Raw genomic sequence first — 15,367 nt, 5'->3', positions numbered from 1 at the left:
AACCAGGAATCTCAAAACCATTAGACGCTATAATGATACTCTGCACATGTTAGACACAAGAAAAGGCCAAAAAGCAAGCGTCCGACACACAAAACCCGCCAAATCCACTGGCAGTCACAATCAACGATTCTACGAATCGCGAGCGCTCACGAATCATAAAACCGCTGACTGCGACACTCTGAAAGCGAAATTGACAGGCTCTATGCGTCAAACACCCGCCCTCCAATCTCCTCCCGCATCCAACAACACAAACCTCCATTACAACATCTAACGAATTCAAAACTACGAAAATCACTCATCTATAGAAAGTGAGTGGAAGCAACCCTGCATGCAACTATTCTTCATGATACGCTTTGTCTGTCTATCTTTCTATTAGGCCTGTGGACATGTGTTAGCTTCGAAACTTCTAACCAAACTAGGAAAATTTTGAAATAACAAAAAAAAAAATCAAAGGTAATTACAAGCAAAATACATATTGATTATTTTACGCAAAACCGAGCAAGTAATATTAAATCTCTTGTATTGTATGCTAATGCTAATTGACTGTAACAAAAATAATATAAAATATTAATAAAATGATATGCAAAATTTACTAGAAGGTCATTACTTTATTGGTGAGAAGTTTCTAAGAAGCCCTCCCAGTTCCTCTGTATACAGAACAAATCTGATACTATAATCAGAATTGCTCAGTCTGCATGAGGCAGCCGATTGCATCAAGGAAGTTCTATTAACAACCAAGAATTAATCGTTTGAGGTATACTGAAGCATTAAGAAGGTGATATGTGTCACTATGGGAAATCATCATCGTTGCAAATATAAAGAAATTAAACATAACCCTTTGCTTCAGTACCGTCAACCTCCATGTCCATGGGGAGGGGTTGGTGGTTGGAATACTAATCTCGTAACGAAATGGTAGAATGTTCAAACACAAATTTCTCAAAACCCTCAATACGATATATTCGGATCAACATTTCAAATTGCGAAACTAACAATGATGTCGAACTGTGAAAAACGCTGTCAAACTGCGAACTGCGAACTGCAGGTCTAAAGCCTAAGCACCTCAACTGAGTAGGCTTTTGGGACGCCGTGCAAGGTCATCGCTAGTAATTTTACCTATTTAATTACTGCACAATGAAAATGTATATTTACAATCAATACAATAGGTAGGTACTTATCTAGTAGAGCAGCGAGATACCTATTTCAGCACCAACATTTCGAAACGGCCGCACCTGCTTTGGTAAATAATCCCCCCTATTCTGCGAGTCACGTGACTCTCTCTCTCACCGGTGAGGTGACAATAGTCACGTCGTGTGAGGTGACTCTCCATTTGATTTGCATGGAGAGTCACCTCACACGAGGTGACAATTGTCACCTCACCGGTGAGAGAGAGTCACGTGACTCGCAGAATAAGGGGGAATGATTCCTCTGCTAGTCCTTGCGAGAAGTGATTGAAACACGCTTATTCGAAATGTTGCTGCTGTTTTACTTCCAGGACACACTTAAAAGTAGGTTGTGGATTTGAGTTGTATGCAACTGCTTACCTTAAATAATTTTGTATTACATATCTAAAAAAAAAAAGTGTCGCTCACTTCCGAGGTCGACCAGCGGCTTTTTTACTTGCTGCCGTTACTTTGTCTTTGTTGGCTTTGTTCTGTAGCAAGGGATGTACATCTGAAAATAGTTGGAATTTCAAGGCATTAACAATCATCATTGCTTATAATTGTCCGAACCTGGATTACCTTCAATTGGCGCATTGTCCAAAGCAATGTCAAAGGAGTTCGTTTTCCGCTTCTTGGAAGCCGGTTCGTTCTCCTTCATCGACATCGAATCGTGTCCCGAGTTGTTGTTGTAGCCCGATCCCAACGGGTCGGAATTGTCCTGCGAACCCCAACCATCTTCCGGATCTTCCACTTCTGGAGCGATGGGGAGAAATTGCAACGCAAGCTCGTCTTCACATTCTTCATCTGACGAGCAAAAAGCAGCTATCGGTTCAGCGGAAACCACATCCACTTCCACTTCTTCATCCTGTTTCGATTCAGCAGCCAGATCCACCGATTTATCCTCGTCGGTAATGTCGAATTCCGATTCCCGTTCTTCGTAGTCTACGTTTTCGTCGAGTTCTTTGAAATCTGGTGCAAAAGCGGACCAGTTTTCCACCTGATTCTGAGCCCATATCGAAACCAACCCGGAACTAATACTGGCTATGATCGGTCGAACCGGATGCCAAACGACATCCAGTAGCAGTTCACCCTTGGTTCCGTGTAGGATTTTCACGAGATTACCAATCGATTTCTCCCACACGTACAGTGCGTGTTGCCGCGCACTTCCAGCACAGATGTATTCGCCGTCTCCTGAGAAGCAGCACTTTTTCCAGGTAGTTCTAGAAAACATTTAGACCTTGCATCACAAAAGCGCGCCAACATCAAATGCTTGAATAACTTACTTATTTACCAAATCCTGTAGCTTCTGAATGGGTTCCGGTTCGCCATCTTTACCGCAGGCAACGACTTCCTTCGAATCGTAGACCCGAATTACTCGATCTGATGTATTGACGAGAAATGCTCTGAAAATTGCGATGTAAAATTTGAAATATATCTTCCCAACACGAATCCGTAGGTTACATACTCTCCTCTTCTGGCAAACTCTATGCTTTTAACTGCTGTTGCGCTGGAGGTTCCAACTGCAATTTTGAAGCTAGCCATAATGTCCAACGTATTCGAATTCAACACGAGGATTTTGCCTTTAGCGTTGCCAGAATAAATGTATATTCCTCGCCTATCAAATGAGGCAACAATGTTAAGATCTCCCTGCAACATAAAAACCATTTTCAGAGCCAAAATCCTTCAAGCACAATAGAAGCATCTTACGTCATTATCCAATGGTAAGCATTGGTGCTTCCCTCCAATGTCCACCAGAACTGCCGCATACCGCATTGGACAAACCAAAAATTTATTATCGTTTCTCGGATGGAACTGAACCTTCAAAATTGGCGAAGGAAATCGGTACTTGTGTTCGCAGTCGCCACTCATCACGTCCCAAATGCAGACATTGTTGTCCGTCGAAGCCGACAGCAGTTTGTGCCCATTGCGGGACCAACACAAACTGCACACCGGGTGTACGTGGGCGGAAATTATCTTGGCGATTCCCCTCGTCAGGAAATCCCATACAACGATCCGACCGTCATTGCAACCGACCGCCAGAAGGGTTCCATACTTGTTGAAGGCACAGGTTACCGCCAAGGAGATGCAATCCAGCGAGCCGTCGAATTCTTCCGGGTAGTTCTGACCGAAGGATTCTACCGAAATATGTAAATCATTAGTTTGCCAAATATATCGAGTTTACTAGTAAATCTTTACATATGACGCGAAAAACATACCAAGTAGCTGAAGATTCATTGCGTTTTATGAGAATCTGCGATGTATTGTGTGAGAAAATTGCAAATATCTGAACAATCGTCACGAATAAAATGAAGCCATCCGAGCGATGCAATGTAAACACAAACAACACTGAAGAAGCGAATGAGCGTGCCGCCGCCGAGCTGTCAATCTTAATCGAGGGGATTCGGATAGAGTAGTCTAGAAAGAAACGAACTATAAAAAATGTGCTATAAAATAAAACGTTATGATACACGGTTTTTGGCGAAAACACATTAATGGGGGAATTTTGATATCATAAAATTATAGATACTATCCAGTTTTGCATCGTCGTTCCCGGATAAACATACCCGAATACAAAAACATTATAACCTATTGTTACAGTGCAATAACATTTATTGTAGCATCAATAAATCTTATAGTCAAAAACAATACAAAAACATTAGAACTTATTGTTATGCACAAAAGAATCAATTGTAAACGAGACTGCTACTATAGAAAAGGGGGGTTGTTAGTTACCGTAACCATAAAAAAAATCTATTTTTTCTCTATTTTGATCTTATTACAATAAATTTAATTGTTTTTTTTTCTTTATTTAAGAGGTTTTTAGCCTAAAGGCTGGTTCACCTTTATTTAATTGTTTTTTATTGTTCAATATTTTGATAATGGGATGAATTCCAACAGGTCTCATAGCCTAGTCAGCAAAGGCACGGTATTACCAAGCAGGAGGGGGCGGGTTCGATTCCCGGTCCGGTCGAGGGAATCTTTCGGGTTGGAAATTTTCTCGACTTCCCTGGGGATATAGAGTATCATTGGGTATCATTGTGCTTGCCACACAATATACAAATTCATGCATTGGTATTGGCATCGAAAGCTCTCAATTGATAACTGTGGAAGTGCATTTAGAACACTAAGTTGAGAGCACGCAATAAGCTAATATGCGCTAAGCAATAAGCTTGAAATGCGAACAAGAAGAAGAATGAATTTTCAACATCGATGATTATCGCTTAGCGGTTTCGGATCGTTGCTTCGACGTCATCGCTCTCACTGAGACTTGGCTCGATACTCGAACATTGTCAAATCAAGTGTTTGGTTCCGAATACGAGGTTTTTCGATGCGATCGGAATCCGCACAACAGCCGCAAAACTAGTGGATGCATTCTCATAGCGGTTGGCTCTGGATTGAAGGCAAAAGTTTTCGAAAATGATACATGGAATTGTGTGGAACAAGTTTGGATTGCCATTAAGCTCGCTGACCGCACTTTGTTTTTGTGTGTAGTTTACTTTCCTCCGGATCGAACTCGCGACTCTACGCTAATTGAATCCCACATTCAGTCTATTCGAGCTATAATGGAGATCGCTACAGCTGCTGACGAGATGATAATCATTGGCGACTTCAATCTACCGGCAATTTCTTGGCGATCATCTTACGGTGGATTCCTACACACTTGGATTTTTTCTGCCGAGATGGACACTAGACTGATGCAAAATTGGAAATTTTCGCTCCATAGTTGGAACCGTTTAATTCCAAATCGGGTCCTGCTTAGCCTCCAAACATTTGAACCACTTTAGTAAGAAACTGACTTGGCACAAACCATGTCAAATTTATATGGGAATTACTATGGGAAAACTTATGTTTTTGTTCATATCTATCTAACAATATTCACCACATCACTATGTGTTTAAAAATGATAGCAGTGATTTTAGCAAATTTTCTCAGCTACAATTTTGTTCAAAAATGTAAGGAACAAAAGTTATTAATGATTCAAGTCACTGATGTCTTATGATTATGCTCAATCAACTGTTCAGCAGGCAACATTGGTGTTTCTGGTGCGAAGAATAGAACACAGTTACTATTAGCGAATTCGTTTATTATCGGAGTTAACACCAGTTCCAACCCAGTGCGAAACCGAACTTTTTGTCAGTGTGAACCTCAACCTGAGCTAGGTTTTGAAAACAAACGAGCAAACTGACGTTTGTCAGAAAACAAGCAGACCCAATCTTGATACCCGATCCAGGTTGGAACTGAACAATAAACGAATTCGCTATAGAGATTGCTGACGTTTGTCGTACGTAGTGTGCGTCACGTATACGTATACGCAAAATGTTTTCATCGGGAAAAAAAACTTCATAGCGGAATTTCCCGATGAATACAAATCACTTACACAATCATACTTTAGCAATCTCTATATGTCACACTGCAGGATACAGTGTTGCCCACAGAACAGTTGTTTGATCAAGCCATAAAATTATCAATCTCTTAAACAATTAATAACAATTTAATTTGATCTTTGGCTGAAAAACGGGATTCCGTAAAGTTGTAGCTTAGAAAATTTCCCGTAATAATAGTTATAGAAATTTTCGAAAAAGCAATATGGAAAATGGGTAGAAGACAATGAACAAAAAGTTTGGTTTTCCCATAGTAATTTCCATATAAGCTTCGAATAGTTTGTGCCAAGTCAGTTTCTTACCAAATGAGTTTAAATTTTGGGAGGCTAATCAAGACCTGATTTGAAACCGTTTGAGCACTGTGGAGCGAAAATTTGCCGGATCTCAGTGAAAAACTTGCCAGTAAAATAAATGCTCGGTGGTGCCCATCTCGGCAAAAAATCTAAGTGTGTGTATCCGGACCACGACCGTTCTACATTTCACTCTGGAGCTGTAAGTCTTTTGGATCATTACAGTATCGCCACTCTGAAGCAACACAACCACGTGGTTAATGAGAACAATCGTAGCTTAGACCTTAGCTTAGACCTTTGCTTCGTCACCACTCAGGATACTGCTCCGCATTTGTCTATGGCTGTTCCTCCGTTGATAAAGACTGTTCCACACCATCCTCCTTTAGTTACTGCACTTGAAGGCAACCAAATTCCTGAGGTCATTCCACCCCCCCACGCTGGAGGTCTCCTACGATTTCCGAAATGCTGACCACGATAGTATCGGGGAACTTCTTTCGAATTTGGACTGGCACAGGACACCGTACTCGATTACAGGAAGGATAATTTGTTTGTAGACAGCTAGCTTATTTTTTCAGGGACAGGGTTGACTTCTTGTTGATAAGTGGATACAACGATCATATCAATATGTTGCACTTGGTTTTGTCAACGTGCTCCCTGAAAAGAAGCTTGCTGTCTAGTGTTAACCCGAGGTACACGACCTCTTTGGACCATTTCACCACTGTGTCGTTCAGGCAGATCTTGCTATTCTCCGACGAAACAAGTCTGGGAGATTTAGAGTGTGGAAAGATAATGACCTGGGTCTTTGCCGCGTTGATACGGATCTTCCAGCTGTTGAAATATTCAGACAGGACGTACAGGCCTCTCTGAAGTTTGGCAGTCAGAGCTCCGATGACCCTACCCTTTTAGACGATGGATGTGTCATCTGCGAACAGAGACAACGATCCACCATCAGGGAAAGTCAGCATATCGAAGGTGAACAGTAGACTGATGCAAAATTTGACTTTTTCGCTTTACAGTGCTTAAATGGTTTCAAATCGGGTCCTGATAAGCCTCCCAAAGTTACAACTCATTTGGTTAGAAACAGACTTCGCACAAGCCATTTGAAGTTTACATGTAAATTACTATGGGAAATCTCAAATTTTTGTTCATTGCCTTCTAGCCTTTTTCCATATTGAGCTGCGAAAAAGTTTGATAGCCATTCTTATATAAAATTTTCTCAGCTACAATTTTGCTAAAAATCGTTTCTATGTAAAACGAGACAGGAAAAAGTTATTAATTATTTAAGAGATTGGTAAACTTATGACATGATAATGCAGCTGCTCTGTAGGCAACACTGTATTTTGCGGTGTGACTACTATGGCTACTATAGCCATGATTTTTGTGTCCTATTCAAGGCCCAGAAACACCAATGTTGCCTGCTGAGCAGTTGATTGAGCATGATCATAAGACATCAGCGCATTGAACCATTGATAACTTTCGATCCTTGCATTTAATCAAAAAGTGGTCTTGAGCAAAGTTGTAGCTGGGAAAATTTCCTATAAGTACAGTTTAAAGCTTTGGAAGCAGACCGATATGGTGAATTATTAGATAGACATGAACAAAAATCTTGGTTTTACCATAGTAATTCCCATACAAACTTCAAATGGTTTGTGCCATCTCAGTTTCTCACCAAATGTGTTCAAATTTTGAGAGGTTAGTCAGGATCCGATTTGGAATCATTTAAGTATTGTGGAGCGAAAATTTCAAATTTTGCATCACTCTAGTGAACAGGTTGAATAGATAGGGGCCAAGGATGCTTCCTTGTGGAACCCTAGCACCGATGTTGAAAGCATCCGATGTGATGTCTCTCAGTGAGACTCGGAACGTCCTGTTCGATAGATAGTTGTTAATAATCTTCACTATGAAGATTGGAAGAACGTAGTGCTGTAATTTGAACACCAGGCCATCATGCCAGACATTGTCGAACGCTTTTTCAACGTCCAACAACGCCATGGCAGATGTTTTCGAAACAGACTTGTTCCATCTGAGAATGTTTGTTACTCGAGTGGTGGACGGTCGAACGGCCTTTCCGAAAGCCAAACTTTTCCTCGAGTATCAAGTTGTTTTCTTCGGCAGATGTTAGGAGCCGCCGGTAGACTGCTCTTTAGAACAGTTTTGATAACCCTGAGAGAAAGCTGATTGGTCGATAACTTGAAGGAGAGGACAGATCCTTCCCAGGTTTCCGGATGGGTATGACTTTAGCTGACTTCCATCACGAGGGGAAGTAGCTAAGTCTGAGGTACAGATTAAAAATCAGTGCCAGATGGTTGTAGAATCTGGAACTCAAATGTTTGAGTTCCAGATTCAGGATGTTGTCGAAACCGTTGTTTTTAGATGTCAGCCGTAATCTCAGATTCCTTTGGAAAAATGTTAAGAATCTGATGAAGATTGGTTGCATTTTCAGCAACCTCAGGTTCGTGAGGGCTGACGATGTTTTGTCCGAGATTATGGGAGCTGACGAAGTGTTGACCTATCGCGGTAGCCTTCTCTTCAGGAGTTATCAGATGAACCACAGGGTCGCTTGAACGATCCAGTGGGGTCAGTGGTGGAATGGATCTTGGCTTATTTTTAAGGATTTTCGTTAGTTTCTAGAATGGCTTTGCACAACCACGGACCAAATTTTCGCGATTCGACGGACATTGTTGCCGTAATAAAACCCCCTTGCACTAATTTTCGAGAGCTATATTTTTATCAGCTTCAAAGCTACAATTAATAGGATTAATTAGAACAGAAATGGTAGATTTAGGACAAGTAACTTACAATTTAGTGCTTTTATGGTTAGCAATATGTATATAACTTTAATCCACGGAAAAATAGATTTAAGGTTAATAGGAAATTCAACTAATTAAATACAAATATCACTCCACTAAAACGCCGTAGTCATCCGAGGTCGTGCAGGGTTTTCGTTTGACAGCTCGACCGTCCTGAGCTCGGTTGATCATCGGTGACAGCGGGTGACGTTTCTGTTGGACGCGTCGCCTTCAGCGACCGGGTTACCAGATTCACCACCCCTGTGGTAAATTGGTAGACTTGCGGCAACATCCTCCGCCGGGTGCATCTTGCCATCGGCCAAGACTGCACGGGTTTCTCCAACATCCAGCAAGGCGATCTTGGTAACCGGTCTTCGTACACTACCTCCCTTAGTCCGCACGATAGCTTGACGCACTCTTCCATCAGGTCCTCTAATAGCTTGCTCCACACGTCCTCTGGTCCACTCGCTTCGTCTGCCGTCATCGGTAATGAGAACCAAGTCACCATCCTTGATCTCTCTCGCAGCTTCTTCGAACCACTTCGGTTGCCGGCGAATAACTGGCAGATATTCTTTAAGCCACCGTTTCCAGAAGATGTCCAGTTGCTGTTGTATCTCTACCCACGTCTTCTGAAGGTTCCGCTGCTGGTAGCGAATGTCCCGGCCCGGTTCCTTGATACCGCTCGAACTCCCGAGCAAGAAATGGTTCGGTGTTAGTGCCTCAGATTCCTCCGAGTCTAACGGCAGATACGTCAAAGGCCTAGCATTGACTACGCTCTCAGCCTCCACAACCAAAGTCCCAAGTCCTTCCTCGTCAAGTTTCCCATCCCCGTAAGCTTCACCCATCGCGGCTTTCACTGACTGGACCATCCTTTCCCAGGCACCGCCCATGTGTGGAGCACCTGGCGGAATGAAGAGCCATTTGCACTTCGAGATGGTGAAGGTGGCGGATAGTCCCTGCTCAATTTGTTCCCGCAGAAGTCGTTCGGCGCCTTGAAAATTGGTCCCGTTATCGCTGTAGAATTCTACTGGTGCTCCGCGACGGCCGATGAACCTTCGGACGGCGGAAACGCATGATGAAGTCGTCAGGCTGTGCACAACTTCCAGATGGACCGCGCGCACGGTGAGACAAGTGAAAAGTGCGATCCACCTCTTCACGCTCGCTCTTCCTTGCTTCACCAACAACGGACCGAAATAATCCAATCCGACGAAACTAAATGGACGGCTGCAGGCTGCAAGACGGGCCGCTGGAAGTGGAGCCATCGGAGGGATGTACGGCCGCGCTCGGCGAAGTATGCAGTACCTACACTCACGGCTGCACCTTCGCACCACTGTTCGCAATCGAGGGATTTCAAAATGCTGACGGATTTCATTGACTACAGTTTCCGGGTTGGCATGTTTATACTTCCGGTGGTACTCATCCACCACGAGCGTAGTCACTTCACTCTTCCGGGGAAGAATCACTGGATGCCGCAGATTGTACGATGCATGTTTTGCTGCTCCGATGCGTCCGCTCTGTCGCATTACTCCGTCTTCGTCCAACGCCGGTACTAGTTGATACAGCGAACTGCTTTTCGGGATCGGTTGTGCTTCACCTTCCGCAGCAGACTTGTTCTTCGTGAGAATTGTCATCTCGTCCGGAAACACTTGCCACTGCACCTGCTTCATGATCACCGCTTCCGCTGCCTGGAGCTCCTCTTGTTGCAATTCGCCACACATTTTGCGCCGCTTTCCGTTGATGTTGTTCATGAAACGTAGCACATAAGCTACCGTGCGATGTAGCCTCTCCCACTTCGGGAACCTTTCAAACTGAATGACTGGCTCATACGGAAAGTGGAAAAGAACAGAAGGACGTATCTCCTCAGTCTCGATGGAAGATAACTCTGGTGGAGTTGGCCAGTCGTCTTCCGGGTACCTCAGGAACTGTGGTCCAGCAAACCAGCGGCTATCGGTGCTGAAATACGGTCCTTTGCCCCACTTAGTCCCCTCGTCAGCCGGGTTGGACAACGATGGAACGTATCTCCATTCATCTACGCTGGTAGTCTCCAGAATTTCTCCTACTCTGTGGGCAACGAAGGGGCGGTAGTTGCGTGGATCCGACCTGATCCAAGAAAGCGCCGTAGTGTTGTCCGTCCACAGATAGCGCTTCGTGATCGGGATGGTGTGGTTTTCCTGAACAAATTTCAACATCCGTGTTCCAAGTACGCACCCTTGTAGCTCAAGCCTGGGAATGGACATTGGCTTCAGAGGAGCCACCTTCGCCTTTGCTGCCACTAAAGAACACTGTCCGTTACCCTCAGAATCCATCACGCGTAGATACACGACGCAGCAATACGCCGCAGGGCTTGCGTCAACGAAAACGTGCAGCTGTGCATTCTCATAGGTGGAACTCGTCGCTGCTTCGAAGTAGCATCTCGGGATACGAACCGTTGAAATAAACTGGATCATTTGCACCCATTCCCGCCAGCGATTCAGCTCAGCGTCCTTGATATTCTCATCCCAGTTGATTCCGGTCCGCCATAGCTCCTGAATTAGAACCTTTCCGTGAATGAGGAACGTCGCCAGTAATCCTAGCGGGTCGAACAACGTCATCACACAGCGCAGTACTTGCCGTTTTGTAGGCCGAGTGGAAGTCTCGATAAGCGTGCGCACTTCCTCGTTCATCTGCGTTGAGAAGCATAGTTCGTCGGTTGCGGGCATCCACAGCATTCCGAGAACCCTCTCAGTGTGCTCCTTGTCAACCAGGTTGATATTCTTGTTTCTATCGATCCCTGGCTCTCCCAGGAACTCCAGCACTGCATCGCTGTTGGCATTCCAGTTCCTCAGAACGAAGCCACCGTTGCGATGAACTAAGCGCACTTCTGCAGCAATCTGCTTGGCTTCTTCTACATCCCCGAAGCTGTCGAGATAGTCGTCAACGTAGTGGTTGTCTACTATCCGTTGAGCAGCACGAGGATACTGCTGCGAGTGCTCCTTGGCGTTTAAGTTCTTTACGAACTGCGCTGAAGCCGGTGAGCAGGTTGCTCCGAATGTAGCTACGTCCATAACGTAGACTATGGGAGGCAGTGTGGGATCGAAGCGAAATAGGAATCTTAATGACTGCTTATCGCGTGCTATCATCAAAATCTGATGGAACATCTCTGCGATGTCTGCGCTAACCGCAATGTGGAACTGCCGGAAGCGGAATAGAACAGCAGGAAGAAAGGTCAACTGGTCGGGTCCCTTCAACAGATGGCTGTTCAACGACAACCCGTCCACCTTGGCAGCAGCGTCCCAGATAATGCGCACCTTTTCGGGCTTCTTCGGGTTCGTTACTGCTCCCAACGGAAGGTACCACACCCTTCTTGGGTCAGCTCTCTCCAGTTCTGCATCCGACGCAACGTGTGCGTAGCCCTTGATCACGTAATCCCGAACTTGCTGCTGTATTTTCTGTTTCAGTGTTGAATCTCGCTCCATACGACGCTCCAAACATTTCATTCGGCTCAGCGCCATAGGATAGCTTTCCGGTAACTCGACGTGATCCTTCCGCCACAGCAGTCCGGTTTCGTATTTGTCTCCAACTCGCCGGGTCGTTTGCTCCAGTAGCTCCTGCGCTCGTTGATCCTCGGCCGAGAGAATGGGGTTGGCCGCTCCTACTTCGTCTACGGCGAAGAATTGCTTTACCGTTTCATGGAGCTCTTCGTTTTTCGTACACTCGCACACGTGAAAACTGTACGATTCCTGCTCCAGCTGCTGCTGCTGGCCGTAAACGCACCAGCCAAGCCTGGTTTTGGCTGCAACAGGTCCGGATCCATCTCCTTCTCTGACCTTCAGTGGTAGGGCCAACCGCAGATTATCGAGCCCTATCAGAATCCTAGGAGTAGCATCCTGGTAGCTCTTCAATGGTAGATGCTTCAAATGTTTGAAGCGCTCCGCTGCATTCTCCAAATGGAAGCTTTGTGTCGGTAGATTCAAGCATTCGACCGTTCGCGCTCCAACGATAGTGAACTTCCGTTCCTTACCTTCACCAGAGATCGAAATGGAAACACTCTGTGAAGATTTCTCCGTACGGGAGGTGTTTGCCGTCCATCGCAGGCAGAGAGGTTGTGGTCTTCCGGTTATCCCAAGCTGGTTCACTAGCTCCCCTTCGATCAACGTCAATGAGGACCCTTCATCTAGAAAGGCAAAGGTATTTACCTGGCCGCTATTCCCATAGAGAGTCACGGGAACTATCCTGAAGAGAACACTCGAAGTAAGCAGACGATGAGTATGATTATCCGCTACCTGCGTGACAGCACTCGATGACCTTTGCGTTGAATGTAGGAGAGGATGGTGCCTATACTGACACCCGTCGATGCCGCAGCGTGTAATGACTCGGCATGACCGCCTGCCATGCCTAAACAGGCAGTTTTGGCAGACGCCCAACGAACGAATTTTCCGCCAACGATTGTCGATACTGAGAGCTTTGAACTCCCCACAATCTCGAATACGATGTCCAAATTTACTACAGTTCACGCATTCGATCTTGTCAGCCGGCTTCTGTACAGCTGCTTCCGACGACCCTTCGACGGTGGACGCGTGTTGGTTGACGAATCCCTTCTGCTTTGCTTTTTCCTTTCCCTGCTCTCTTCCGTGACATCTGTTCCCGTCCGACTCGAACGAAAGTACACTCGTAGCATCCTCGACGACTTGCTGCATGTAAGCACAGAACGTTCTCAGGTCTACGATGCCCGCAAAACATCGTCTATACCCAGCCCACATCATCTTCTGGTCCGCTGGCAGTTTAGCTACCAGTTCCTGCAGAAGTGTAGGATTAGACAGGTGACTGAGTTCGTTCGCCGCCTCGATGTGATCGCACAGTGCCTGTATAGCGGTCCCATAATGGATGAGCCCCTCTAATCGATCCGATCTTGGTGCTGGAATCGATCGAACTTTCTGGAGCAGAGCGTTGATCAGGAGTTCCGGACGTCCGTAGCGCATCTGCAGTGCCTCGATGACCTGTGGAACGGTGGAAGGTATCACAAGTCTGCTCCTGACACTCTCGAGCGCACTGCCCTTCAGGCAACGTTGTAGCCGGATCATGTTTTCGCCATCCGTATAGCCGCAAGCTTCGGTCGTGTAGTTGTAGCTGGAGATAAATATAGGCCATTCGGCTGGGTCCCCGGTGAACGTAGGAAGATCCCTAGCTAAGGACTGACGGGCTACAAGCTGCTGCGACGTGGGACCCAATTGCACATTCACGGGGGGATTTCTAGGGGGATTTCGTAGGGGGAAAACTTGACGGTTGGACCCATTCATGTAAGGAAGGCGATCGTTAATGTTTGAGAGTGGGTTTGTACTTTGCGGTGGCACAAACTGAGGAAATGGGTGGTTGTTTTGGTTGGTTGTGGGAGGACTTATGTCAAATAAACCAGGATTGCCTTTATTTTGAGCGTGAAGAGGGGCCTGACGCTTACCTGCTTGTTCCGGGTTAGGATACGTTTTAGGAATAGCACCTGTATCCCGGTGTTCATCACGTGTCATCCTTCCCGGTTCGGGTACCCACAGCGGTGGCGCTTGCGGTACCGTGTTCGCTGGCTGCTGACGGAAAGCTTCTTCCATCCGCTTCATGCATTGCTCCAACTGTGCTCGCAATTCAGCCACTTCGTTACGCGACTGCGACCGATCGCGAGATTTCGCTCTCCCCTGGGTTTGATTCGGGTCACCGGTGTTGGAGCCTTGTGGTTGAACGCCGTGATCGATTGGCGAGGCAGCTGGTGCTGGATTTCCGCCCACCGCGCCTTCTTCCGTACCGTCACGGGACGACTCCTCTACCCATCGACGCACTCGCCGATTATGTGCCTGACTACTTACTTGGCTCTTCTGACTCCGGGTCTCCTCGGCCGCTCTGGCCTTATCCAGCAGTTTTTGTTGCTGCTTTAAAAATTTCATCTGCAGCTTCAAATCCGCCTGTTGCCGCTCGAGGTCTTGCTGTCACTTCAGTCGTTCGAGCTCGTGAGCGACAGTCGATCCGCTTTTGTTGGATTTGCTGCTTCTTGCCGACACGCTGGGGGCAGCTTCGCACTTGGTGCATATCCATGCCCGTTCGCTAATCGATGAATCGACGTCGGCACATGCGAAATGCCACCAGCAATCACAGGTGTCGCATTGCACGAAGTTGGCCGGCAAATCGGACTTGCTGCACGCCACACAACTAACCTCTTTATCTGCAGGCATACGTGGAGGATCCGGGGGGTTCGGCATCGTTCAAGGTAAATTCTTTGAAGAATTGTTGCCGTAATAAAACCCCCTTGCACTAATTTTCGAGAGCTATATTTTTATCAGCTTCAAAGCTACAATTAATAGGATTAATTAGAACAGAAATGGTAGATTTAGGACAAGTAACTTACAATTTAGTGCTTTTATGGTTAGCAATATGTATATAACTTTAATCCACGGAAAAATAGATTTAAGGTTAATAGGAAATTCAACTAATTAAATACAAATATCACTCCACTAAAACGCCGTAGTCATCCGAGGTCGTGCAGGGTTTTCGTTTGACAGCTCGACCGTCCTGAGCTCGGTTGATCATCGGTGACAGCGGGTGACGTTTCTGTTGGACGCGTCGCCTTCAGCGACCGGGTTACCAGATTCACCACCCCTGTGGTAAATTGGTAGACTTGCGGCAACAGACATCATGGCACGGAATTTTAAGACGATGGTGGAAACGTACATCAGACTGAAGGCTGAAGCTAGATGGATTGGACTTGCCATCAACGCATCGAAGAT

The 15,367-nt window shown here is 45.8% G+C and overlaps 2 protein-coding genes across 2 annotated transcripts; both read right to left on the bottom strand.

Moving 5' to 3' along the window:
- Positions 1-1,421: 1,421 nt before the first annotated feature.
- On the bottom strand, positions 1,422-3,523 carry Rbbp5 (retinoblastoma binding protein 5). The gene is made up of 6 exons (XM_065235489.1): positions 3,377-3,523; positions 2,868-3,295; positions 2,626-2,807; positions 2,444-2,563; positions 1,740-2,380; positions 1,422-1,671 (listed from the first exon to the last, which is right to left on the bottom strand). Exons 1-6 carry the CDS (start codon positions 3,393-3,395, stop codon positions 1,586-1,588), a joined length of 1,476 nt encoding a protein of 491 aa, XP_065091561.1. The 5' UTR covers positions 3,396-3,523; the 3' UTR covers positions 1,422-1,585.
- Positions 3,524-8,809: 5,286 nt separating this feature from the next.
- Positions 8,810-14,530, bottom strand: LOC135712548 (uncharacterized). The gene has a single exon (XM_065235507.1). The coding sequence runs from the start codon at positions 14,528-14,530 to the stop codon at positions 8,810-8,812; it is 5,721 nt and encodes a 1,906-aa protein (XP_065091579.1).
- Positions 14,531-15,367: the final 837 nt, after the last annotated feature.

This window comes from Ochlerotatus camptorhynchus, unplaced genomic scaffold (assembly GCF_037179485.1).
Source record: "Ochlerotatus camptorhynchus isolate MF236.1 unplaced genomic scaffold, CSIRO-AGI_Acam_v1.1 ptg000491l, whole genome shotgun sequence".
NCBI lineage: Eukaryota > Metazoa > Arthropoda > Insecta > Diptera > Culicidae > Ochlerotatus > Ochlerotatus camptorhynchus.
This window is presented reverse-complemented; position numbering and strand designations above follow the sequence as displayed.